Raw genomic sequence first — 27,488 nt, 5'->3', positions numbered from 1 at the left:
AGAACACCTGGTTTTATTCCTCATACTGACACTTTCTCGTGCACTAGCCCCATTGGCTCTTCCCAAGTCCTGTCTCCCCCTGTGTATCAGGGGTAAGGGCTGAGCCAGGTTCTGAGGAAGTCCAACCCGGTTCTAAACTCTACAGGTAAGAAACTGAGTGCATACCCTGCACATTAAGGCCAACTTCCCTCCTATTTATTTATTTATTTATTTGACAGGCAGAGCTAGACAGAGAAAAAGGTCTTCCTTTCCGTTGTTTCACCCCCCAAAATGGCCACTATGGCAATCCTCCACTGCCTTCCCGGACCACAGCAGAGAGCTGGACTGGAAGAGGAGCAACCGGGACAGAATCCGGCGCCCCGACTGGGACTAGAACCCGGGGTGCTGGTGCCACAAGCGGAGGATTAGCCAACCTCTGCCACTTGTCTTCTGCATCATCTTGTCATTCTATAGCTCTTCCCAAAGTAAAGTTTTCGCTTCTTTCTGAGTCTTTAAATAATGCCCAGGTTGAGCACATAATATACCAGGCACTGGAATGGATAATCTCTTTTAACCCACCAAAGGATTCTGTGAACTGGGCACTGTTGTTATCCTAGTTTTTCAAGGGCAAATGCTGAGGCTTGGAGAAAGCAAACATGTTGCTCAAGTTAGCAAGATGCAGGGCAGGGTGCAGAACCCCAGCTGCCTACCCCCAGAGGTCCAGCAATGAACCCTTGCGCTTAGCTGCCTTTCTCTGACAACTCACCCGAACTGGCCCAAATCCCATGCCCCTGAACATCTGTATCAGCAGTTCCTTGATTGATTAATGCCACCACTTTACATTTATCATGCCTACTACCCCAGTGGTGATTCCTCTCAAGTTAATTACTCAGGAATTAGAAAATAATCCTGAAGTTTTGTCATGTGTCAAATACAAACTGGATAAAATTATTTCTTAGTGGAGATAATGCTGCACTACCCACGTGGGATGAATGAAGAACAACCACAGATTAATACCCTGTAAATAGGGAAAATTAATGGCAGCTTCATCTCATCAGCTCTGTTCTTTGTACCACCAACTAGAGTAATTTGTTTAATTAACCCAGAGTCTTCCTGTTAATTAGAGATCATTTACCAGACCCAATAAAAGGTCACACCTTTTAATTCCTCAAGGATGTTTAAACTGCATGTCTTTGGAAAGAGACAGATGAAATAAATTTAACTAGATTATTCGGGGGGAAAGTGCTAGCTTCATTTAGGCTAGCAAATAAATATCACTTTTCTTTGGGACCTTATTTAATGAAATTGCTAGTTTACAGACAGCAAGCCCTAAGTATGGGCTTATATTCATAGCATTCATAACATGTGGTCTCACAGTCTCACACACACAGGACACCTAGGAGTGAACTGCAGCGAACCCAGGGTCCTGCTGATAATTAGCAAAGCTGTAAAAGATCTTACTTAGGTGTTTATTATTTTTTATCAGGTTAGGCATTTACAAATTATTTTTAAATGTTTAATTTATTTATTTTATTCATTTTAGAAACAGAGACACAGCCAGCCGGCCAGAGAGTTCCCATACACTGGCTCACTACCCCAAAATCCAGGAACTGAACCCAGGTCTCCCATGTGGGTGGCAATGACCCATTCACCAAGGCCATGGCCTACTGTCTCCCAGGGTGCAGATCAGCAGGAAGCCGGAATCTGGTGTGAAGACAGGACTCCATATGCCATGCCCGTGCCCCTAGGCGGGCACCCTAACCACTGTGCCAATCTATTTAGTCTTCATTGAAGGATAACCAAAAGTTCACTTAAGTAGACCCTGTATTTAAGTCGCAATAGCTTTGACGACTTTGTGACTATTTTAAAAAGTACTTTATATGAGTGAAGTTGAACATCTTTGATCACTGTTTATATCCCTCACTTTTTTTCATGCTCAACTATGGTTTTGTTTTTTACTTTTTACTTGTGCATTAAGCTTTTGACTACAATGTAAATTAAAAAATATCACCTCAAAGGAAATTAAGTCAGAATAAAACCCATGAAAACATTTGCATCCTAGCAATGAAACTCCAACATATATTCTAAATCCACAAGTCAAGCACACACTTTTAATAACCTATTTAACATTTACCAAAATGTGAAGTCTTTCTTAAAGCACTTCAAAAATTTGCTTTGTATTCCCCTGTCCTATTTGCTGAGAATGTTGGATCACACTGGGAAAAAATCAAATCTTAATGATTCTGTGTTTTAAAGATGGTGTGGAAAATACTAATTTTTATTTAATTGTTCATTCACTAATAAAATACAATTCACTGATTTTTAAGAGTAAAATATTTGAAAGAAAAAAATTCTGGGTCTATTTACTGTATTTCTCCTCCAAACTTTGATTTCATCAAATCTCACCATTTCCAAAGTTCTGCTGCTTAAATGACTGGTTCTAGGGTGCCTAACTATTACAGAAAGCAAAGGAAATGATATAGACAGAAATTACAAAATTACAAGCGAAAAATGATAAAATGGGTGATCAGCTGAACAAAATGTGGACAAACGACAAATCCAAAAAAAAAAGGTAAATTCATATGAGGTTTAACAAATTGAAATGAGGCCACTACCCACCGGAATTATGAATCTGAATCTTAGGTTTTAGAACCAGAGTATTAAAAACTGAGTAACACCTCTAGCTTTTAGAGCCAGCATACTAAGTATTGAGTAAAATTGCATTTTAGAAGAACAATTTTGCATGAAAGGATATTCCAATAGACCCTCACTGAAGACCACAGTGAGTCTCCAAGATTTACATGATTGAGCTGGAATTCAAAGGCAGAGACAAGAAGGAAGCATTTGTGTTTCTGGACTGCACAAAGAGATATCCATAATTAAACACCACACTTCCCCAGGGCAGTGTGCTTTCTTATACTGACAAGCAAAATGAGGTATTTCAAATCAGGCAGGGCTGGCATAGGGACATCTTTTGCATAGCTATTGTTTTAATGTATTTCAAGCTATTAGGCATTTGCCTATTTTTGGTCAGTGAGGCATGCATTTTAAAGAATTCTGCTTTTACATAAAAGGCTGCAGTTATGTTATTGGAATTACATTTCTACAATGGTATTTTAGGAATAATTATGATCATAGTTTGGCTGATCGTATGTGTATCTTACATTCAAAGGAGAGTGACAATACTTTAGTGTAATTAGCAGAATTAAAATTCAATCTAGGCAGAAAAAACTTCTCGAAGTACTTATTTAGTCTCAAGTAATTGCTTTACTTTGTCTTAGTTCTCACAGCGAACACATCACTCACTAATCCTGTGATATGTTGGGAAAACATTACACCACTGTATTTACTTAGAATTCCATTAAAAACATGAGGGACTGAAGATGGATTATGTACTCAATAACTCTTTTGTTCTCGATCGAAGAACGCCATATCACTTCCGCCTGATCCGACCATAACTACTCAACCACCAAAACGCAGCAGTTCTTCTCAGTTTTACCTTCTGTAAGTTTCCTGCACTTTCCCACTTGCACCCTGGCCAAATTAAAACTTTTGCATTTTGTTCTTAAATTGAAAGGGATATGCTGAATCTAAATCAAATACCAACATAGTAACTTTTCTTCCAAAATTGGCCATTTTATCACATTTTATCCCCTGCTCCCCATTCAAAACATTATTTATGAAGATTAACTCTTAACAATACCCAAAAATTATTAAATTTTAAAGTTATTTACCCCGTCACATAAAATTATTTACTAACATGAATAACTGGAACTTTAAAAAGGTCTCAGCTGTCTATTCAACATACAAAAACCATGTCCTGTAAAATGTCAAGTTGCTTGTGGGTAACCTAAGCATTTGGTTCTGGATGTCCAATTATCCTAAGTGGGTTCTACCCACGTTCAGAAGCCTCGCTGGACCCTGAGACCCATGATGTGGGACTGACAACGATGGCAGGGATATTATAAGTGTAATTTATGATCATCAAACTGCTTTCTAATTCAAGTCAAAACCACCTTTTTACAACTTGGAAAGCCACTGCGGGAAAGGTCTTGAAGCCTGAATTTCTTACATAATTTCTAACAATTGTTCTAAATTTTGTTTGTCTTACTAGATAAAAATCTGAGGCAAAGGGATACATGCATTTTGTGCAATCCTTCAAAAATCTGTTCACACGTGAATGGTCTTCAGTCTTTGCTGAAGACCACAAATCGACACACGATACTTACTGAATGGAGCTAAATCCTCTCAAACCATCGTGACACGCATGCCCCAGAATAACACACGTCAGAACTGCCTTTACCCCCTGTCCCCAGGAAGGGCATGCAAACCTCAGACTAAGGAAATTGGCTGCTTCGCTTACTGAGATTTGGGGTGGGGCAGTCCTTCAAAAAGTTCATAGAAAATGGAAAGGAAAGATCATTATTTTGATGTTAAAAAAAATCCATGCAGCCGGCGTCGCGGCTCAATACGCTAATCCTCCGCCTGCGGCACCAGCACACCGGGTTCTAGTCCCGGTCGGGGAGCCGGATTCTGTCCCTGTTGCCCCTCTTCCAGGCCAGCTCTCTGCTGTGGCCTGGGAGTGAGTGGAGGATGGCCAAGTGCTTGGGCCCTGCACCCGCATGGGAGACCAGGAGAAGCACCTGACTCCTGGCTTTGGATCAGTGCGGTGGAGGGTGAATCAATGGCAAAAGGAAGACCTTTCTCTCTGTCTCTCTCTCTCACTGTCCACTCTGCCTGTCAAAAAAAATTTTTTTAAAAATCCATGCATCTTTTTTTTTAACATGCATTTTCCATGAGATTTCTTAAGACACACATAACTGAGTGTTTTCTTTGTGCAGAGGGCTTTACATAATTCACCTGCTTTCACCCTGAGGATAAAGCCAGCATCTCATGACGCAGGGACCACTATCATTATCATTTTCTTAGACAAGGGGGCAAAGCTTAGAAAGGTGAAACTGCTGGCCGAGGCACACAGCCCCAAGTCTCAGCCCTCCTCGTACAGCTCCTTCTTGCTGCCTGTGCCAGCCTGCACCGGGACTTCTTACACGCCCCGGCATAACCTCTCTTTAACCACAGAGCAAACTTCCTGAATCCATTCCTGGGCCCTAGAGTTTGTCCTCCATACTGACCCCTGAGTGATCTCCAAAATGAAAGGCCCAGCCTGAAACCTTGTCCCTTCTCTTAGGATAAAGACCTTAAACTTACAAGATCCTGAGGGGTCTGGCTTTGGTCTCCTACCCAGCCTTCTCCCTTTGCTTCTTCATCCCAGGTCCAGCTATTACTCTAAGGTTTCCTTTCAGTTTCTAGAACATTCCCAGCCTTTGCCCACACTCTGGCCTTTGCACCTGCTGGTCTTTATTTCAAGAATGCTGTGCCCCACTTTTTAAAGAACTTTAACTCAATAACCTTGACTCTTTCAGATCTCAATTCAAAAATCTAGTTTTTCTGTCATACCCCTTCCTGGCACTCAGTAAATTTCTTTGCCACCCCTCAGTCAAGTTTGCTGTTCTGCATTAATATGCTCATTGAAACAGTATCTTTCTCCTAGGCTAGCGGCTCTCAAACTGTAGTGTGCATCAAAACCACCTGGAGAGTTTATTCTCAAAAACCCCTCCAGGTTTCAGATGCACCCTGCCTGCAGCGATCCTGGAACTTTGCGGTTAGAACTTCCACCAGGTGCCACGGATGATGCTGGACTGGGGACTGGCCCAGTACGGTGGTTTTCAACCCTGGATGAACATTGCAATCACTGGGTGGGAAGCTTTAAAGATGACCAAGGCCCAGGGCTCCCCCGAACCCAGTCCTGTTTTAACTTAGTTGAGCTACAGTGCAGCCCAGGAGGCCTTACTCTAAATATTATGGCATTGGACTAAAACATTACTAAAAGTCCAAATGTACAAGGGGTCTTGTATTCTCATTTGCTAAATCTGGCAACCTTAGGTATGGGGCCTACTGGAAAACAAGTGGCATGCAACATACTTACGCAAACACAGTAATATGAGGACACTTTCAAAAGCTCATGGACGATGAATATCATGAAAACACTAGGGACAAATCTCAAAGTATTTTGTACCAAAATAAACTGATCTTTTAGTTCCATTTTACATGAACTTTTTGAAGTTTCCTAGTGTATGGTTACAACCTGACCTTTCAACTCTGCAGAGCACAAAAGGATAGGGCTCCATCAGTGGAATTTTTAGCCCTAACTGGTGTTTTTTCCCCTCCTGAGGTTTAGCCCTTAGAACTAGTTAGCAAGAGATTGTAAACTCTCATCTGGAATCTTCAAAATAGGGAAAATTCTCAATGTCAAATAATTCACCATGATGATCAAACAGCTTCCAGGTTCCTTTCAGCTCTGAGCCTGTGGACTTCACCTTGGACAAGCACAATAACAATGCAGCATCAGTATCACTGCTCCAACCTCAGTCAGTGAATTACCTGGCACGGCTACCACTGGGACTCACATACCACTGGGACTCACAGGTAAACTTATTTATGTAATAAATATCAGAGAAAAAATACGACACGGAACATGATGTTTGCCTTTGATAAGACAAGTTTATCTTTCTCACATCAGTGGAGAAGGTCTGCTGTAATTTCCCAACTTTAGAATCATATCATTGATCTCACGTCTTACATAAACCTATAAATTTGTATTTTTTGATACTTGTGAAGGGTCTATTGAGTTCCAGCTTGGCATGGTTACAGCACTGAGGATAAACTAGCGATTTCCAAATTGAGAATCCTCTGGGATTAGTGGCCTCCTGTCTCTCCACAAAATAACTGGCCAAGTTGTTGGTTTAAGAACAAAGACTCCCCGTGTGTTTTCAATACCATGTGGCATTCTTTTTTCAAGTGCTCACAGAATTCTATTATTTTAACAAACAGTGCTATCTTCCACTTTATATGACGCTTACTTGCCAAACTGAATATGACACCCTTGACTTCTCACAATATGTTAGGAACTGCTCATGAAAACAGCTTACAGAATGATCGATCACATGGGTGCCAGAGTGGCTCCCAACAACCTAAGTGGCAGAACATGAAAATTTACATGAATCTCATAGGACCAAGTGTCATGGCAGGGTAGACGGAGAGAGGGCTAGAAAGACCAGCATTCCAAGCTCATTTGGTGATTGAATTCACCAAAATCAAACAAGCAAAAAATCACTTGTTTCATTTTCTCTGAAATAATGTCTAAAATTTTTAAACAGATGCTTTTAAAAAAAAAATCCAGTAACTGCATAAAATACCCACAGCTGCCAGGATAGCTTACCAAACCCAAAAGCATTGGAACCGCCAATGCTCTGTGAAGACTGAACGCTGGTCGACGTGTAGAGCCCCGTCACCAGCAAGCCATCAAAGAGGGTGCTTGTTGAAATTGTCACTGAAAGGCAGAGGGGAGAAAAGGAAACCTCGGTTACTACAGTCAGAATCACGAGATACGTTTCTGCAGTGTTCCACGTTGTCAAAACAATCTTTACCCATTGTTAACAAATGATTTCCATACTGTTCCTCGTTAGTATTTTTTAATGCTAGAAATTACAGAGGAGCAAAAAAGCAGCTTAGAGCTTCAATGTCTATAATTGCTGGTCCTAAATATAGCAACCAGTCTTACCTTTCTACACTCATTTACACATTTCCCAGCTATGTGAAAACTCTGAAAATAATGATAGCATTGAGTAGACGGTTTCCCACCTCCACTACCTCCCCTGAAGGCACTCAAAGGCATTGCTGGAGTTTTGGCATTGTGATGAAACACTTTTTTTGTTTTCAAGTCTTCCATACTGTGTGAAACAATCTTATGTTGGCTGAAGGAAACACAGTGAGATGCACTGTATTTCTTATTGTGAGCCTACATTTCATAGATGAGTTCCCTGAAGTTTTGCAACAAAAGCAGATAATTTGCATGAAGTCAGCCCCTTCCCTCCTGTGAACAAGAAAGGGTGAGCCCTGTGCGCGCTACATTTTAGAACAAAGTCTACAGGAGGAGTCCAGATGATTTCATAACCGGAAAACCACGATGTTCCTGGGAAGAGGAGGGTCAAACTAACCATCTCTGTGCGACTCAAGTCAAACTAACTATCTCTTTGTGCGACTCAGGTTTTTGCTCACCAACCGAAAAATTGAGGCTGGTTTCCTGCCTGACATGTTCTCCTTCACAGATCTTATAAAATCAAGAGAATTCCATTTGTAAGAAGCAGCTGGGATGGGGGGAGGGTGGGGGGACATGATTTTGGTCATGCCAGTACAAGGCTGTCATCATGGGTGGGGACAACAAGGAGAGTGGCTACAGTCCCATTAACTTTGATGAAAATGTTTCAGTGAACCTCTAGGAACTCCAATGAGGAGAGCTAAACGGCCTGAAACACACATGTTACAAAGCATAAAACAAGACACCTCTGTCAACAGAACAGTCTGACATCCTGCTATCCCAAATGGCATTGGGCATTGGAATAAATCGCCTTCTCATCCTTAATGAAAAATAATAGGCATATAAACCACATGTAAACTTTCCAGCTAGGCACTGAGCTAAATAGTTTACAGGTCTGACGTCATTTCAATGTCAAAGTGAATCTGTGAAGGGAGGGCTACTCCTATCCCCACATACAAATGATGAGTTTATAGCACAAAGTGATTAAGAGCCTCGAACAGAACCTTCTGGTATCATCTGAAAACAGTGAAGCTGGTGGGGCCAGCGCTGTGGCACAGTGAGTTAAAGCCCTGGCCTAAAGCACCGGCATCCCATATCGGCACCGGTTCTAGTCCTGGCTGCTCCTCTTCCTATCCAGTTCTCTGCTATGACCTGGGAAAGCAGTAGAAGATGGCCCAAGCCCTTAGGCCCCTGCACCCATGTGGGAGGCCTGGAGGAAGCTCCTGGCTCCTGGCTTCAGATCAGTGCAGCTCCGGCCATTGTGGCCATCTGGGGAGTGAACCAGCGGATGGAAGACCTCTCCTGTCTCTATTTCTACCTCTCTCTGTAACTCTTTCAAATAACTAAAATAAAAATCTTAAAAAAAAAAAAAAACATTGAAGCTGGTCACATGATTCTCACTTGGTTTTTCTCTGTTAACCTCAGACCCCAAGTGACAAAGTAAGAAACAGCTGGGGCAGGGGGGACATTATTAACCCTTGGTTAATAATTCTCCCAGATTACCCATATGCATGAAGAGTACTTAAAGAAAAGGGAAGGAGCAGAAATCACTGTTATAAGACAGAAGGCGAGGTCGGTGCTGCAGCTCACTAGGCTAATTCTCCGCCTTGCGGCGCCAGCACACTGGGTTCTAGTCCCGGTCAGGGCACCAGATTCTGTCCCGGTTGCCCCTCTTCCACTCCAGCTCTCTGCTGTGGCCCGGGAGTGCAGTGGAGGATGGCCCAAGTGCTTGGGCCCTGCACCCCATGGGAGACCAGGAGAAGCACCTGGCTCCTGGCTTTGGACTAGTGCGGTGCGCCGGCCACAGCGGCCATCGGAGGGTGAACCAACGGCAAAGGAAGACCTTTCTCTCTGTCTCTCTCTCTCACTGTCCACTCTGCCTGTCCAAAAAAAAAAAAAAAAAAAAAAAAGAGAGAGAGAGAGAGAGAGAAGGCGAACCAGAGGTTGTGGGGAGCTGACTGATCCCAGGGCACAGGGCACAGTGGACATAGCTCGAGGGTGGGACCCTCATCTGCTACCTGTCGGCTGGGGGCTCTTGGGGCAACCACATCATCTAAATCGAAACATCACCATCCACAGAAATATATCCCCATCACAGTTTCCATACCCAGACTTACAGAGCTGATTTTCTGATGCCTCCTTCTTTTGAGTCAGTTGAGTTAATCTTGACTAAAATCAGAAAGTGCTTCAATGGCTTCTGTGTTCCCACCAAGTGGGGTTTAGAACAAAGTGACTTCCTGATCGCTGACCACTGTGTCCTGGCCACCCTTACATGTGCCATCAGCCCCAGTCCAAACAAGGCAATCACCACCGCTGTAACTTCAATGCTTTGCTCACTGACCTATCTCAAGTGCCTAGAATAATTCCAGATACTTTTCCATGCTCAATAAGCAGTTAGTGAGTTATTAACAAATTATCACTCAGTCATTCAAAAGCAATGTGAAGTTGGCTATTTTCAGCTCCTCTCCAGGGGAGCAGTGTGTTTACCAGATGAATCCTATTTGGAAAATCCAAATGGAGAAAAAAAAAAAAAAAAAGAAAAACAAAGAAAAGTTGGCTATTTAAATAGGCACCATGTTCTGCAGAGGGCAAGATGGATCAATGCAGACAGCAACTGACTTAAAGGCAAGTTCAAGACATCTGACAAAGGCAGGGCGATGTGCCTACACAGGTTGTCACATGTTGTGTGTTTACAGAAGTCATCTAAAGAAAAATCTCCCCAGATGATAATCTGTTCCTCTGCTTGCTACAGTCAGAAATGCTGAGTATTTCTTAGGGGGAAACAAATGGGCATTGGCCTTGGAAAAAATGCTTCTGTCTGGACACTGCAGAATAAGCTCCTGTTTTCCTTTCTTAAACAGATGTGACGTGTAATCCGTATGTGAACTGGCAATCAGTCTCTTTTCCTAAGAAAGAAGAAGTGTTGGCCAGGCTCTGGTGAGATTTAGCACACGGCCTCCTGAGCACCAGGCTCCCCTGGACTCAGCAAGACAAGGGGCCCCATTTCTGTGTTTCTAAAAACATCAGCCACTGCTTGGGTCCCCCCCGACAGGACGTCTCGGGATGTCTGCAGCCCCCTGCTTCTGCTGACCAGAGCATGCAGTTAGCCCATGGGCATCGGAACTAGCGCCCTCAGAGCCTTCTCTCCACCCACCCTGTCCCTTTCACTCCATGCTCCCACTGGCCTGTACTGCAGCCTCTGGATAACCTGTCACAATTAAAAAACAACAACAATCCCAGGTACAATGCATCCAATGCACCCCACCGAGGTGCTCCACAGCTACTGTGAGCTGTGTAATTCTGTGTCCCCAGACTTCATGGGTCTGGTTTTCACTTGAGACTTCTCCCCTCCCCTTGCCTCCTATTGCCTCGGTGATTCTTTTCCAGAAAGCAGCATCTGATTCAAATGTGCACTGGCTCTTTCCCTTCCCTTGTGCGCTGACCTGTCTTTTCCCTAGTTTCCCTGGGACTCATCCCTCAAGCTCTATTTTGGCTTCTCCAGTCTTAGCTCGTCACTTAAATCTGCAACCTGCTCCCTTCCAGACAACTGAAATTATCTACAAGTTTGAAGGCTGAAAAGTAACTTGTGATCAATTAAAGAAGTTTACTAGACACAGCACTAATATGATTACGACTGAAAAAAATCAAAGCCCTCACTTGGGGAAGTGAAATTATTTTAATGCACACATGAACTAGAAGGAATACTTCAAGCTCTCATTACCATAATATAAGCCCATTGATGAAACTAAGGAAGACAGAGATAAGTGTAATCTACTATTTAAATAAGCAAACTGGGGGCCTGCGCTGTGGCATAGCGGTTAAAGCTGCCTCCTGCAGTGCCAGCATCTCATGTGGGCACCAGTTAAGTCCTGGCTGCTCCACTTCTGATCTAGCTCTCTGCTGTGGCCCAGGAGGGCAGTGGAGGATGGTCCATGTCCTTGGGCCCCTGCACCCGCATGGGAGACCAGGAAGAAGCTCCTGGCTCCTGGCTTCGGATCGGCGCAGCTCCGGCCATTGTGGCCAATTGAGGAGTGAACCAGCGGATGGAAGACCTCTCTGTCTCTATCTCTCTCCTCTCTCTCTGTGTAACTCTGACTTTCAAGTAAATAAATAAATCTTTAAATCTTTAAGTAAATAAGCAAACTGTACATGAGTCAAGAGAGTGTACAGCTATCAATACATCCATTTGCATAATGTAAAATATGCAATCCTGGGGCGATGTTTGGGACAGCTGTTAGGTCGCTGCTAGGGGTGCCCACTCCCCACTGGAGTGCCTGCGTTAGAGTCCCAGCTCTGCTCTGGATTCCGGCTTTCTGCCATGGCACACCCCAGGAGGCAGCAGGTGACGGCTCAGTAACTGGGCCCCTGCCACCTACAGGGCACAGCCAGACTGAGGCCCCCGCTCCTGGCTTTGAGCTGGCCTCACCCTGACTGCTGCAGACATTTGCGCGGTCTTCCATTACAACCAGCAAACAGAAGATCAGTCTCTTTCTCCCTCTCCCCCTCAAGTAAACAGATAACTAACAATCACTGTAATCAGTTACCAACTAACATACACAGTCTTAATTCCCACTACGGATTTGTGGGGTTATTTTCTAATTCTTACTAGAATATAAGAATAAGAATAAAAATTATCTGAATAATTCTTATTCAGAATGGTATGGTTCCAAACTACATAGTTCAAAATATCCGAAAACTACTGCCGTTTTAAAATGTGACTTTTAAAAATATATGAAATAGGCCGGCGCCGTGGCTCAATAGGCTAATCCTCCACCTAGCGGCGCCGGCACACCGGGTTCTAGTCCTGGTCAGGGCGCTGGATTCTGTCCCGGTTGCCCCTCTTCCAGGCCAGCTCTCTGCTGTGGCCCGGGAGTGCAGTGGAGGATGGCCCAAGTGCTTGGGCCCTGCACCCCATGGGAGACCAGGAGAAGCACCTGGCTCCTGGCTTCGGATCAGCGCGGTGCGTCGGTCGCAGCGCACCAGCCGCGGCGGCCATTGGAGGGTGAACCAACGGCAAAAGGAAGACCTTTCTCTCTGTCTCTCTCTCTCACTATCCACTCTGCCTGTCAAAAAATATATATATATATATGAAATATATATGCATAAGTAGAAGTTACAGTTCAAAGAGAAATTCAAGTCTATAAGGATGAGGAAAAATTACATGAAAATTTTCTATCTGAACTACCTTTCACAAGACAACTGCTGAGCCACACGTGTTAACCAGTACTTACTAAACCCAGTGAGCAAACAAAATCTCCATGCTCTTCCCAAGATTATCAGCCAAATGCTCTAATCATTGTTACTATAATTCTCATTTAAAGAAGATTATCATAAAATTTAACAATTGCTAAGTCTAGGCAGCAAGTATACAGATATTTGTTGTACATGGGGATTTCAAAATATGGAAAAATGAAGTTAAAAGGTGAGTTTATTTTGGTGCATAAAAATTTGAAACCTGCATAGTTTTTTTTAATAATATGCAGTTTCATGGACTTTTTGAAGACAAGTATGTGTAGATCTCAAAATATTTTTGCATCATTTTCCATAAACATTTTGAAGTTCCCTCATACTAGTCTTTTAAATTTCATGTAAGAAAAATACTGTATCAAAAAATTGGGGTGAAAATTTTATTATAAATTCATTTATAATGAGCAAACTAATTCAAATAATAAGAAATAATGGAGGGCTGGCATTGTGGTATAGCAGATAAAGCTGCCACCTATGATGCCAGCATCGTACATGGGCAGCACTTTGTGTCCCAAGCTGTTCCACTTCCGATCCAGCCCCCTGCTAATGCCCTGGGAAAGCAGCAGACAACAGCTCAGGCATTTGGGTCCCTGCCACCCACATAGTGGATGAAGTTCCTGGCCTGGGCCTGCCCCAGCTGTGGCCTTGGGGCCATCTGGAGAGTGAAGCAACAGATGGAAGATCTGTCTCTCCCACTTGCTCTTTCTCTGTGACTCTTTCAAATAAATAAATATTTAAAAATATAATGCAATGCACTAGAATGTACGTAATGTATTCACACCTCATGAACTAACCGAGATAGGTAATTGGTATGTAGACAGAAACACTGAATACCTTCCACAAGCCAGGAAAGGCATCAGGGCTGTAATTTTGTTTTATTAACTAAAAGGCAAAATGATATTTAGAACTAAATATCATTGACAAAAGGGTTTATATTTATAAACTCTGACATCCTATCAGTTCTAGCTATTCAAAATTCAGACATATTGCCACTATTGCAAAGGACCTACCAGTTACCCATTTTAGACACAAAAAGTTTATGTAAAAATCAATAAATCATAATTTGTGAACTTTAAACAGGTAAAAACCTACTTAACAATTCATTCTGCCATTTGATCTATTTCTATTTATGCTTTCACGAATTTTCACAGTAAAATTTGTAAAATTATTCCCCAGGAGACTCCCCACCCCATCTTGGGGTCAATTTCTATCTCTTCCATGTTTTCTCATTAAAATCTTATAAATAGAGATAGCTACTTTAATCATAGAACAAAATATCAACCTTATGGATTACAAATAGAATTTTGAGCTTTCCAGTACATTTAAGGGAAGAAAACCAAAGGCATGCATTTTATTATTATCTATTATATCTATAACCAGACAGCAAATATGTCTTATCAGATCACAACATTTCTTGTTCGACAAATATCTCTGTTGTGCCATGGTTTGTGGATGAAAACCCTAAGTCTTCAAGGTGGTTTCCCAGACCCTCGGGTTGTCACCATGACCAATCTCTCCAGTCCAGTTTCCCCAAGTTGGCAGTAAATACTGTTTGAAATGGTTAAACCATATCAAAAAAAAAAAAAAAAAAAAAAAAAAAAAGAACAGACCATGTTCTCTACTCCCCTGCCTGCTGGATTCTCTCTGGAAGGAGCTCTCGCCTAGAGTGATGTCCACAGTAACCTTCTGCTAAAATCACCCTCATTCTTTAGCTGGAGGCTCAACTACCCTCTCTCTCATGCAGTCTGATCTGACCACATCCAATCACACAGAAACATCTGTGACAACATAAATCAGCACGGAGGAACAAATTAATGTGGCCAGTGTCACAAAAATTGTGAAAACTAAGTTCTTTCCACAGGAAAAGCCTAGTGGTTTTCAGACGGATGTACAAAAAATCAAATATTTTTCCCCTGGAGCAAAACAATAAAAAAATGCAATGTTTCTTTCTGGTATAGACGAGCATACTATAGTGCAGTATAAATGAATCAGAAATCAGAAATGTCTGAGGAAATGTCAGTTGAGTTTCTATGAGAGCCTAACAGTCTTTCTTTCTTTCCTATACTTTGTGCGTGAATACACCCACACCGTTTCTCTGCAGATGAGACTAATCTGTGGATAATTTTTGTCACCAAGATACCTTATGCCGTTACCATACTCTGAAGTTGACTGCACCATTCCCTCAAATAAGAAATAAGGAGTGAGGAGAGGCTGAGAGGGTATGCCTATCTCCTCCCCATCTGTGCGGAACTGGCAATGAGCTTAGCACCGGGAGACCATGCATATGGATTTGTGGATTGTGGCAGCACAATGAAAACATGATGTAGGACACAATTCAATTCTTATCAGCGGCTCAGAGAGCGCCTGTGTCTTGAAATGACTAATTACAGAGTCAGTTATCATCTATAATAGCTTCCATTAGATGTTCCCAACAAGACCCTAATACCATTCTTGCAGAAAATCACTACAAGATCAAAGTCTGGAAGAAAATAAATTTAGACAGTTAATGCTGTTTGCATTTGCTCCTAAACCTTCTGGCCTACAACCGCTCTATGGTCCATTAAATTGTGATCAGCTCAAGTGTATGCTATCACTACCTGATACAAAAGGCCTTTCCTATGTGCAAAAACAAGAAAGCGATCATATTTGAAGTGATGCCTCCGTCTTTTGTCCATGACAAACATCAGAGGATGTTTGTATTTACGTGTTGGTGATGGTGCATCAGTTACAGAGTTCTCATCTCTTAATTTTATATATTTTAAAGATGAGAAACACCAGCAGAATCCAATATTATCAATATCTTAAAAACTCATCACATTTTGCCTTATGAACAGAAACTCATTTGCCTTTTGAATACAGGACAGATTAAATAGCCTGAGGAACAAACGTATTGCTCAGAAAATGAAATAAACCGAGCTTCTTTGCTGGAAAATCATATCAACACCGCGTGTTCAATTACAGATTCTTCTTTAGTTAAAGCACCGCTAACTCTGGGTGCTATAGAGAGACCATTGCAAAATACATCACAATTTCCGTTCAAAACCTCTGGGAGAACATGACCTCCAAATAATTCTCAGTGCCTATATTAATTCCATTGTGCCATGGCTTTGGGCAGTTTTCAGATATTGAGTCAGGCATTTGAACTAAAACATTCCCAAGTCAACAGCAGCAAAGCAAGAAAGAACCATGCAGGTATGTAGAAGAAATGAGTGGAGGTACACACACATGGAGTGGAGGCATGAACCTGTGGTCATGAACTGGACACACGGAGCTTAAATCATTACACCAGAAACTAATGGACTTGGGCCAGCCTTATGTGATGAGCAGAGAGAGATCATTCCTGCCTGATCTATTTGTTTCTACAGCTGATGATGAGGGGCATGATGAGGATGGCCCTGCCTGCCCACCGGGCAAAGACTCCCATCCATCCATCTCTGGAGAAGCCATGTTAACAGCACCACAGTCACTGTTTCCCACGTCCACAAGTCTTCATTACCTGATGGCCTGGGTCATCTCTAAGGACTCTTTACCAACTTGGGCTTAACAGTGAAACAATACTTAAGCACTAAATGCCAAATCCTCTCATAAGCCTGCCATGGTTATGATGTCATCTTTTCACTAAGCCTTTGAGATAAGTGCTATTATTATATTCTTTTACCCACAAGAAAGCAGAGACAAACGGCGTGGGTGGGTAAGGTAACACGACTGAACCGGCACGTGAAAGGTGGCTCGAAGACATGGAAGCTGTGCTCCCCATCCTGCATGGCCCTGCAGTAAATAAGCAGCCTGCAGGGTGACAGAGGCTCAGTCCTCACTTGGAAAGCAGTGGGGCAGTGGAGCACCTGAGCTCCAGTACATGGGGAGTCTCCTGCCATGCACCCAGCAGGCTGTCCTGATGCATGCTTGCACCAGTTATTATCACAGCCATTTGTTCTGGTTATTATTACTATTACTCTTCTTTCTCATTCTATACACATCTGAGCTGTTCCTTGAGGGGTCAGTGGAAGCAGGGGAATGGACCCCAGGGAGGACTAAATGCAGTGTGATGTTGAGAACGGAGCTGAACATCAAAACCAAAGGTCAAAGAGCCCATGGCCAGCTCACTTCTGAGGGCAGAGGGAGCCCAGAGAGCAAAGGCCTCTACCTTCCCCTCCACCAAGCAGGATCCAGGAAGTGTGGCAGGTGCAGAAGGCACATCCTATGGGAAATTGAAGGATAGATTCAGACGCTTCCCAGGGGCTGAGGTATTCCCTCCGCTGGCTGGGGCAGGGATCCAGCAACTCCGCAGAGCCCCATTACAATATATTTATTACAGAGCCAGAGATTTAGATGAGCCACACGTCGTGTCTAGGTCTTATCTGCCGGCACCACCCGTAATAAAAGGAGATCTGAGATTTTCCCTCCTTTGAGTTCTGCTTAGGAGATAAAACGGGAACAGTCAAATGTGCTTGTGAATTTATTATTTTAAAATTAAGCCCTATGGAGGTTCAAATGACAGCATTTGGTGAATATAAATCTTCCTCTTCCTCTGTGTATCCACCTTGCCTTTTCTTCCTGTTTCATTATGCCTCAGTTCCCAACCCCCTTCCCCCTACACACACACACACACACACACACACACTCCCTCAGTACTTCTGAAAATGTGAACCTTGGGGTGAAATCTCACGTATCTCGTTCAGGTGAAATTCAATAGTTAGACTATCCTTAGACCTCTCACTTGGAATGAGGTCTCAAATAATCTTTCTGAAATCTCCCAGAGATGGTTCAGTGGATCCCAAACACAAATTCCTTAACCAGTGATCTTGAATTTAAGAAGAAAAAACGTAATTGTGCAGTGTTCCACCCTCTCTCTAGTCCCAACTGCACTGACGGCTGGAAGGATTTTCTTTCCATCACCCACTTTTGGCTTTTACAACTTAATTCTGAACTTTAAAAAAAATTGTTTTCATATAAACAGTGATGATATCATTTAGTTTCTTAGATTAAAGTGTTTTTTTCTTAATGGCATTTCATTATTATTATTTAGAGAAGCGCAGCCAAGAATGGTCTTTGTGATTTGTCTCTGACCTTGTTTGTCATGCGTTACATTTATTCGAGGCCGGATGATACTCACACATGAAAATTTCATATTGTTGGTCCTGCACTCCATAAATTATTAACGTCATGTGAATAGGAATGCAGTGTTCGGGTCTTCAGCAGTTTTTACCCTTTTGTTTCTTGTCTTTTTTAAAGAAAAGATGATCATGTCTACAACTCATTAAAACTTGGTAAAATTTAAGCAGAGAAAAATAGCCTTAAAAGAAATCATTGTGGAACACTTATTTACCCCAACCTTTTATCTGACATTCTAAGAGTGTTCTTCTTTTGAGACATGGATGTTAACTAAGGTTTTCTAGGTTGAGAAAAATAAGCCTAGTAACTCTCATAAGCTTGTATTTGTAAATATGTTACAAAAAAATACCAAGATGTCTAGAGAGTAAATGCACGTGTGACTTTTACCCCAATATACTCAGGTGTTTAAGCTTCTACACAACCAAAATAGCCAGTCTTTATTCGGTTTCTATTATGTTTGCTTGGATTTTTTTTCTTGTTCACATGAAATGCCTCCCTCATCCCCCCAAAATGTGGTTTTGAATGAAGGTAACTAAAGAAAACTTAAACCCATGTCACAGATCACAGAGCAAATCCAACAGTGCCAAGTGGCTCAAAATACAAATATATGCTTTGGATTCTAGTCCAACATTCCATTACAAATGTTGTGGGTTTTTTTTTTTTTTTAAGATTTTATTTATTTATTTGAGCGGTAGAGTTACAGACAATGACAGAGACAGACAGAAAGGTCCTCCCTTTGTTGGCCCACTCCCCAAATGGTTGCAAGGGCCAGAGCTTTGCCAATCCGAAGCCAGGAGCCAGGAGCCTCTTTCCAGTCTCCCATGCAGGTGCAGGGGCTCAAACACCTGGACCATGTTCCACTGCTTTCCCAGGCAGAGAGCTGGACTGGAAGAAGAGCATCCGGGACCAGAACCGGCGCCCATATGGGATGCCAGTGCCGCAGGTGGAGGATTAACCCACTGTGCCACGGTGCCACCCCTACACGTTTGAAGTATCTTCACAGTTGCAGAGACTCTAGGGTTGTTCAATAACATGGCAACGGTGACACTGCTGGTACTCACATGCAGGTCACATACCTGCTACATTTGTGAAGTAAAGTGGCTAGGCCAGTATTAGTAACTACTAGAATTCCTATGAGACATAGTGAAATTCAGTATCGTTTTAAACACATTACAAGTTTTAATATGGTTTTCCATAGTATGCCTTTTTGGTACTTTTGTATGTTCCTTTCAGTATACTTAAACTAATTACAAGCAACAACCGAAAATCAAAATATAATTCTTTTATTTATTTATTTATTTATTTTTGACAGGCAGAGTGGACAGTGAGAGAGAGAGAGAGAGAAAGGTCTTCCTTTTGCCGTTGATTCACCCTACAATGGCCGCAGTGGCCAGCGCACTGCGGCTGGCGCACTGCACTGATTCGATGGCAGCAGCCAGGTACCATAGGGTGCAAGGCCCAAGCACTTGGGCCATCCTCCACTGCACTCCCTGGCCACAGCAAAGAGCTGGCCTGGAAGAGGGGCAACCGGGACAGAATCCGGCGCCCCGACCGGGACTAGAACCTGGTATGCCGGCGCCGCAAGGCGGAGGATTAGCCTAGTGAGCAGCGGCGCTGGCAATATAATTCATTTTTAACTACATACTGAATATATTACACATAAGATTAAACAAGCTATAAAACTATCTAGTAACTAATTTAGGTAAGACAAAAAATTCTCACTTATTTTGTACATGTGTAAGGCTCAACTAACTTATTAAATAAATATTTATAAAGTGCTACTCTCGGCTCTAGGAATATAATGGTGAACCATCTGTGTGCTTATAAAAATAACACTTGAATAAGTTTGCATGTCCTTTTTCAGCAGAATCTTGATTCCATGTCTCAAAATCCAATTCACTAAATCCAAAAGTGCTACCTCTAACCTTGAAACTCACAAAACAATGTTAATTAAATGGTAGGGCAGAAATGCTCAGCTAATTGTTCTTCTCATACACAATTGAATGCTTTGCTAAAATTTTAGGCTAATCACTCTCTAAGAATGTCATTTAAGTGGCATTTCCATTGACAGAGGTATTTGGCCAACTCCACAGGCACAGCTAACATGTGTAATGGCAAATTGTATATACGTAATATTTCCCCTATGGGGAAGATGGGAAATGCTGCACTTTTTATTCTACAACATGGCACTTAGTACCGTGAGTCTTTCAATCCTTCTTAAAGCAACAAAATCTCTGGCAGTTAAGTCTAAATTTGCATTTTGAATTTAGCTGTAAGACAATTTTCCCGATGATGACGATAAGAGAAGCTCCAGGTGTGAATAATCTTCAGGAAATGTCTTAAGCCCCAGGAGGACAGGACAAAGTTAAGTGATCACTTATCTACAGATTGGGCCCAGGAAAGGTTTTTTACAAAGGACTGAGTATGCACTGCAGCTGTGCGAATCCTCCGCTCCTGGTACCAGATTTCTCAGCAAATCTTAAACTAGCCTTGGCACACACTTGGTTTTGACTTGTTGATGACAAAGTCATATGTTTTGCTTGCAAGTATTTGTATACAGACATGCTTAAACCACCGTTCCAAACAGAATTTAAAATGTCAGTTGAACTATCTAGTCAACACAGAGGGACTCATTTTGTAATAAGTGCCAACCTGAGCATTACAATTACTATTTTTAAATAATGGGTTCTCTGAATGATGTGCTTATTTATTTGAATGGCAGAGTGAAAAAGAGGGAGAGATTTCATAGGACCGCTGGTCAACCAAATTCTCCCAAATGTCCTTTTACTTTTATAACTAAAACTTCCTCTCACCTATGAAGTTTGAAAAATTCGGATTCCTGGTCCCCAGGGATTCTGACTCTGGGCAATCAGTGTCACCCCCAAGACTCAATGTTTAACTCATGTGTCATGATACAAAGAACACCAGACTGATAGCTCCCGGGGAACAGAATTTCAAATACAGGCTATCCAGGTGGGCTAAAAATCGCAGCTGAATTGAATTGAGACCCTATTAAGAATTCCACCACAGTAAATAGGCATTTGGCCTTTTATTACACCATCCTTCTCTCCTCCTCTTCAAATGATGTTTAACAAGATGAGGCTGCAACGGGACCTCCAATCTTAGGAGACTTCTTGTGTGTCAGTAAATTTTCTCAGACTGATGAGGCCTGACACAAACACAGGAAGAGGATGGGTGGCCCAGGCTGCAGCAGATCGAGGGTGGGCTCCAGAGGACAGTGGCAGAGCCCTGTTCTCTGCAACCTGGGCCGATGGTTATTCTGACCGTGAATTCGTAGTAGAGAAAAGGAGCTAAACATTTCCTGAATTTGGCAGGTTATTGTTAAGGAGTGTTTAGCCAGGGTTATATCTAGTATGATTTCAACATCAAAAAACGAAACGAAAATAGTTGGAAGTGAGGGGATAAGGTTGACACACACTGCTGCGGGGAAGCTCGCTGGAGTTTCCTCTCTCCTCTGATGGCTACTGGGTCATGGGAATTGCTAGAATTTAGTACGGAACCAACACCAAGATAAACAGTCTGTGGATGCCGGAATCCCCATCGTAGTTCTCTGCTCTTCATCAAACAGTGGACTAGCACTCAGCGACCATGTGGAAAATCGTCTACACCACAGCTGCAGAACTGTGCTCACTACCACAGTTTAGGTAAGCTCACTACCTACCTGGAGCTTCAGTTCTTCTCTAAGGGTCCTTGTGTTCTACATTTTTCCCTTGGTGTAACCTTGATGGAGAAGGTAAGAACAGAAGTTGAAAGTGTAGACTTCCCCCAATCCTCCGACATCATGCAATGCATTGCCATTGTGTGCAGCAGCTGTGTGCTACCAGGTCATCACGGACACTGAATTAGCACTAAACAATCACTCTGGGGCATATGTAAGGTTAGGTTCCTGCAAGCTTCTGGTTTTTTTCCAGCTGATCAATTTTCATCAGTTGACCAATACGTAACTTTGTTCTAGTGTGTTTCTTTTTAAAGACACCTTGTTTAATATATATATGAGTATTGTTGATTTACTAACATTGAACTCAAGCTTAACCAGCAGCAGCACAGCCCAGGACTAACCAAAGCTAATCTGACACTAATATCTTCTCTGTCAGGCACTTGACAGTCTTTGGCATTGCAGCCTTACACTATGGGACCACTTTTGTGGAAAAACAAAAACATGGCGTGATTACTGAGAAAAGAACACCTGTTTATGTTCTGACAGCTGACCCACCAAGGAAAGCGTCTGGCCTCGGCTTCGGAGAAGCACACCTGGCAACTCGAGTTTTTCACTGCTCTGTGCATCAGAGTTTGTATCGATTTTGGGGTTACAGGTAAATGTTAGCCCACAGATGAGCCGGAAGACACAGAACTTGAGGAAAATGGACTCACTGCAACATCCGCCCCAAGCCACAGCCCGGTTCTTTGCTCACCTCACACCGACAGTACTAGCTTGCTGGAGCTGCCATATAGCGAAGCAGCACAGACAGGATGTCTGCAGCACCACCAGTGTATTGTCTCATGCTGCTGGAAGCTAGAGATCTAAGATCAAAGGTCCTAAATTTCCTTTCTTCCACAGCCTCGCTCCTCGGCTGCTTTCTCTCTGCACCCTGGCTGTGCTTTTTGTCTATGTGCGTGTATGTCTGTGTCCAAATCTCTTCCTCTTATAAGGACATCAGTCACAGCAGATTAGGCCACCTGAAGACTTTATCTCTAAATACAGTCACATTCAAAGGTGCTGGGATTACGGCTTCAACAGGAGAAATCGGGGGGGGGGGGGAGGGTTAGGGGACCACGTTCAGCCTGTTATACCAAGCAGTGTCTATTCCCTCCACATTTCAGTTTGTTATGCATTTGGGCTTCCTAAAAGCACTCTTTCTTATGTCCTCAGTTGTGTGTCTCTCTTCCTGTCTTTTTTTAAAAAAAGATTCTTAATTGACAAACAATAATTATATCTATTTATAGAGTACAATGTGATGTTTTGGTTTATGTATACATTAAAGAAGGATTCAGTCGGGCTAATTAACATATCCATCACTCACCAACTTGTGTGTGAGTATGTGATGAGAATGTTAAAAATCTAGTCTCTCTGTCCTTTTAAAAAAAGATATTTACATATTTGAAAGTCAAAGTTCCAGAGAAAGAGAGGGAGACACAGAGAGAGAAATCTTCCATCTGCTGGTTCACTCCCCAGATAGCTGCAATGGCCAGGGGTGAACCAGGCTGAAGCCAGGAGCCAGGAGCTTCTTCTGGGTCTCCCATGTGGGTAACAGGGGTCCAAGCACTTGAGCCATCTTCCACTGCTTTCCCAGGCCATTAGCAGAGAGCTGGATCAGAAGTGGAGCAGCTGGGACATGAACCAGTGCCCATATGGGATGCAGGTGTCACAGGCAGTGGCTTTACCCACTATGCCACAAGGCCAGCACCTTTTGAAATCAAAGCTGATCAGTTCTCTCTCTCTCTCTCTCTCTCTCTCTCCTCTCTCCCTTTATCCCTCACCTCAAAAAATTACAATAGATATTAAGATCGATTGTGTAAAGACCCTGTTGAGTTTATAAAAACTCCTCCGAAGCTGCTGGCCAGGGGATCAGACCCCATGTGCCCACCTAGTTGCTCTGTATCCTAAGCACTCTCTCCAGCTAGCCACAGTTCCCCAGGATTCCATGCGTGCCTCCACAACCTGCCTCTCCAGGCTCTCCTCTGGCTCCACGGTGCTGCACACCTTCACGTGGCCAAGAACAGGCATACAAGGATTGCTTTCCCAGCTTCAGGCCCTGGTTCTCAGCATCCCTCTCCAACTGTTCCTGTTGAAATTCTTCCAACAACTCAAGGTTCCCATCTGGCTGTCGCCTCTCCTGGCTGCGTCCTCTCTATCCAAGCCCTCAACCTCCCTCCCATGAGCTGACTGCATTCTACCTTGGAATATCTGTGTATACACTGGATAGCTCCCGCAAGGCTACAGGCACCTTGAAACCAGTGGCAATGTCTTATTTAACACCGCATGTGCCCACCCCTGAGCACAGCCTCTAATGGGCTATTAGCAAGTGTTTTCTAAGTGGATAGCCTCTGCTTTTACCAGCAGCCGCACGAGACTTAGGTGAATAGAGTCGAAGTCCCTCATGACTACTCGTCTTGCTTTTCGGCCAATTCTGCGATGGCTGTTAGGAAATCATTATCCACATCTGCCATCTGGCTGGCTGGTTTCTACAGAGTCTCACAGGATCTCACACTTCAGCCTCTGCCCTTAATCCTATCCCAGAGTTCTCCCATCATGCTTCCACCTCCCAGAAAGCACTGGTCTCCTCCCTTTTACCTAATTTTCAGTAGACCCCGAGGCAAGGTAGAAAGAACAGAGTGAGAAACAACAGAAGTGAGACAGGAACGGGACCCAAGCTTAAAAAAAAAAAAAAAAAAAAAAAAAAAAAAAAAAAAAGAGAGAGAGAGAGAATAGGAAATTCTAAAGTGGGCAGGTGGAACTTCATCTTGTAGAACAACTGTGGGGAAGAGAGTAAAACACTTCAAACACTCGCCTCAAAATTATCCCGTGTGAGGGTCAAGTGAGCTGGGGGTATTTATCCATCCTGGGCTGCTCCTGGGGGAGCCAGGTCCTGCCTACAGCATGCATGTACAGGGGCAGAGTGAGCTTCCAGACAATGTCCTCTGGCCCAGACACGCAGGCAGCAGCAGTTGGAGGAGTGCTGGAGCACCATGACCTGGGGCAGCACTCCAGGGGCCAGTGCAGTGGTGTGAGGCAAGTGTGCAGCAGCAACGGCCTCTCTGGGACCAAGGGCTCCACCTCCACTTGAGGGATTTTATGAATATTGGAAACTTCTGCCTTGGCTGACTTTAAGCTTCCAAGTGCTACTGACCCAGGAGGAGAGGCACAGCAGTATGCCTACTGCACACGATGCCATCCTTGAAAGTGATGAGTTCCGGGCACTGATTATCTTTGTGTTTTAATATAATTTATTCAAGAGTACTTTTGTTTTAATTATTCTTAGGGGTACATGTGTGTGCATGCATGCATGCACTCACACACACACACACACACACACACACACCCAGACCCAGAGAGCTATTGACAGACAGAGATCTCCTATTTGCTAGTTCATTCCCCAAATGCCAGAAATGGCTGGGGCTGGGCAGCAGGCAAGAACTCAATTGAGGTCTCCTACATGATGTCAGGGACCCAGATACTTGAGTCATTATGGCTGCTGCCTACCATGGTCCTCCCAGGAACCTAGAATCAGGAGCAAGAACTTGGACTCAAATACAGGACATCTTAACTGGCATTTTTTCAAAGAAGATAGATTGATTTACTTGAAAGGCAGATTGGCAGAGAGAGGGGGACACAGAGGGAGCGATCTTCCACCCCCTGATTCCCTTCCCAAATGCCTGCATCAGCCAGGGCTGGGCTAGGCTGAATCCAGGAGCCAGGACCTCCATCCAGGTCTCCCACATGGGTGGCTGGGATCCAAGCACTTGAGCTTCATCTGCTGTCTTCCCAGGCACATCAGCAAGAAGCTGGATCAGAAGTGCAGGGCAGCTAGAGCTCAAACTAGCACTCCCACGGGGGATGCAGGTGCAGCAAGTGGTGGCTTAATCTGCTGCACCACAATGCTAGTTTCTTAACTGCTGGGCAAAATGTGCATCTGTAATTAAATTTCTAACAATTACTGCATAACAACCGGCTCGCATAACTCCTGAAAACTTAATCAGTGAGGCCGGCGCCGCAGCTCAACAGGCTAATCCTCCACCTAGCGGCACCAGCACACTGGGTTTAGTCCCGGTCGGGGCGCCGGATTCTGTCCCAGTTGCCCCTCTTCCAGGCCAGCTCTCTGCTATGGCCCGGGAGTGCAGTGGAGGATGGCCTGAGTACTTGGGCTCTGCACCCCATGGGAGACCAGGATAAGTACCTGGCTCCTGCCTTCGGATCAGCGCGGTGCACTGGCCGCAGCGCACTGGCCGCGGCAGCCATTGGAGGGTGAACCAATGGCAAAGGAAGACCTTTCTCTCTGTCTCTCTGTCTCTCTCTCTCACTGTCCACTGTCTGTCAAAAAAAAAAAAAAAAAAAAAAAAAACTTAATCAGTGAGATCCATCAGCTGACTAAATGTGGGAGGCACTGAAAATATCTATTGGAGTAGCTGTCTTGGTTGAACAAAATACATTGTTTCTGTGCTGTATTCCAACCACACATTCTATGCCATCTGAGGAGCCACAAGCAGAACTGTCCGCAAGCCAGCATTGCCTGGGTGCTGGGTGCTGAGTCCCTCTCGCAGCAGGAGAGGATGTGTCCGAGTTCGGCTTCCTGTAGAATGTGGGATTTCTTCCCTGCATGGGGCTGCGACATTCTGTGTGCCCCAGGGTTTCCAGAGGTTCTGCAGCTTGACTTCCAGACAACCCTGGTTTCTGGCTACCTGGCCCCAAGCAGACTGATTATTCCCCCAAGGACAAGGCTTTTTAGTCACTTGCTTTATATAAAAAGAGGGAGCCACGGGGGAAGGAAGGGTCCCTCCACTGTAACACCTAGGGTTTTCCACTTGATGACAAACAAACAAACAAACAAACAAAAAAACAACCAATGCTTGTTGGTCCTGTTCCTGGAGTGTTTCCACTCCTGCCTATTTTTTGATTCATACACTGCACTGTGGACTTTGTCCCAAACTTTCCAGGACTGCTGATGACACCAAAGGGCGCACCTTGCAAGACAGTTTCAAATCTCAGTAAGAGCAAGGAGATAAGTTATAATCTTGTATTAAAATTTCATATTCTCTCTGTATCTTTTCCACTATGGCTGTTTCTACTTCACACTTGGTGTTCCTTGTAAAATCTATTTTTTAAAAGTTTTTCAGATTATTGGACATTTGTCTCCATCTTCCCTCATATTCAGTAGGATTCATACACGCCAGACACATTATTTCTGGTCTTTGTGAGATACACTTTATCCTTCGCCAAGAGCGTAAGCCGTAGCCAGAAACCCAAATCCTGTTTCTCAATACTTATCTACATAGCCAGATGATCACATCCTCTATCCCTCCTTTCTCTTCCAAATTCAGCTTCCAAAGACAGCCCAGCTTCCCAGATTCTGAACAACTGCTTCCAGGGGGCACAGGGAGGAGCCATGTAATCACCATGTTCATCAAGCACCTTGAGCTGATCCATGGCGCCCACACCTAGACAGGTGACAGCATCTCCTCCTGTTGCTGGGCAACCACGCAGATTGGCAGCCCACGCTCCTCGCATCCCACCTGGTGGTGGAAGCCGAATGGCTGGCAGCGGCAGCAGAAGACACTTGACTGTTCTGGGATTCTCATTCATCCAGCAGGGGTGGGGACATAACGTCATTCACGGGCCATGCGAAAGCATCAACTTAAAAGCAGCCCACTGTCGATTCACTGAATTGGGAATCAGTGATGTCCTTGGCAGCGCCAGAGCGAATGACCACTCAGGCCTCGCAGGGCCCGTGTTCCCCACCCCCTGAATTCTCCAGGC

The 27,488-nt window shown here is 43.7% G+C and overlaps 1 protein-coding gene across 3 annotated transcripts in view; it reads right to left on the bottom strand.

Moving 5' to 3' along the window:
• Window positions 1-27,488, bottom strand: part of RELN (reelin) — a 538,293-nt gene that overhangs the window by 453,723 nt on the left and 57,082 nt on the right. For all 3 annotated transcript variants that reach the window (XM_070071183.1, XM_051849694.2, XM_051849695.2), the window contains exon 2: window positions 7,259-7,369. In XM_070071183.1, coding sequence (XP_069927284.1) covers window positions 7,259-7,369 — 111 coding nt within the window. The remainder of the gene's footprint in view (window positions 1-7,258; window positions 7,370-27,488) is intronic.

The sequence above is a fragment of the Oryctolagus cuniculus genome, chromosome 3, assembly GCF_964237555.1.
Source record: "Oryctolagus cuniculus chromosome 3, mOryCun1.1, whole genome shotgun sequence".
Lineage (NCBI taxonomy): Eukaryota > Metazoa > Chordata > Mammalia > Lagomorpha > Leporidae > Oryctolagus > Oryctolagus cuniculus.
Note: the sequence above shows the minus strand (reverse complement) of the source record. Positions and strands in the feature narration are given on the sequence as shown.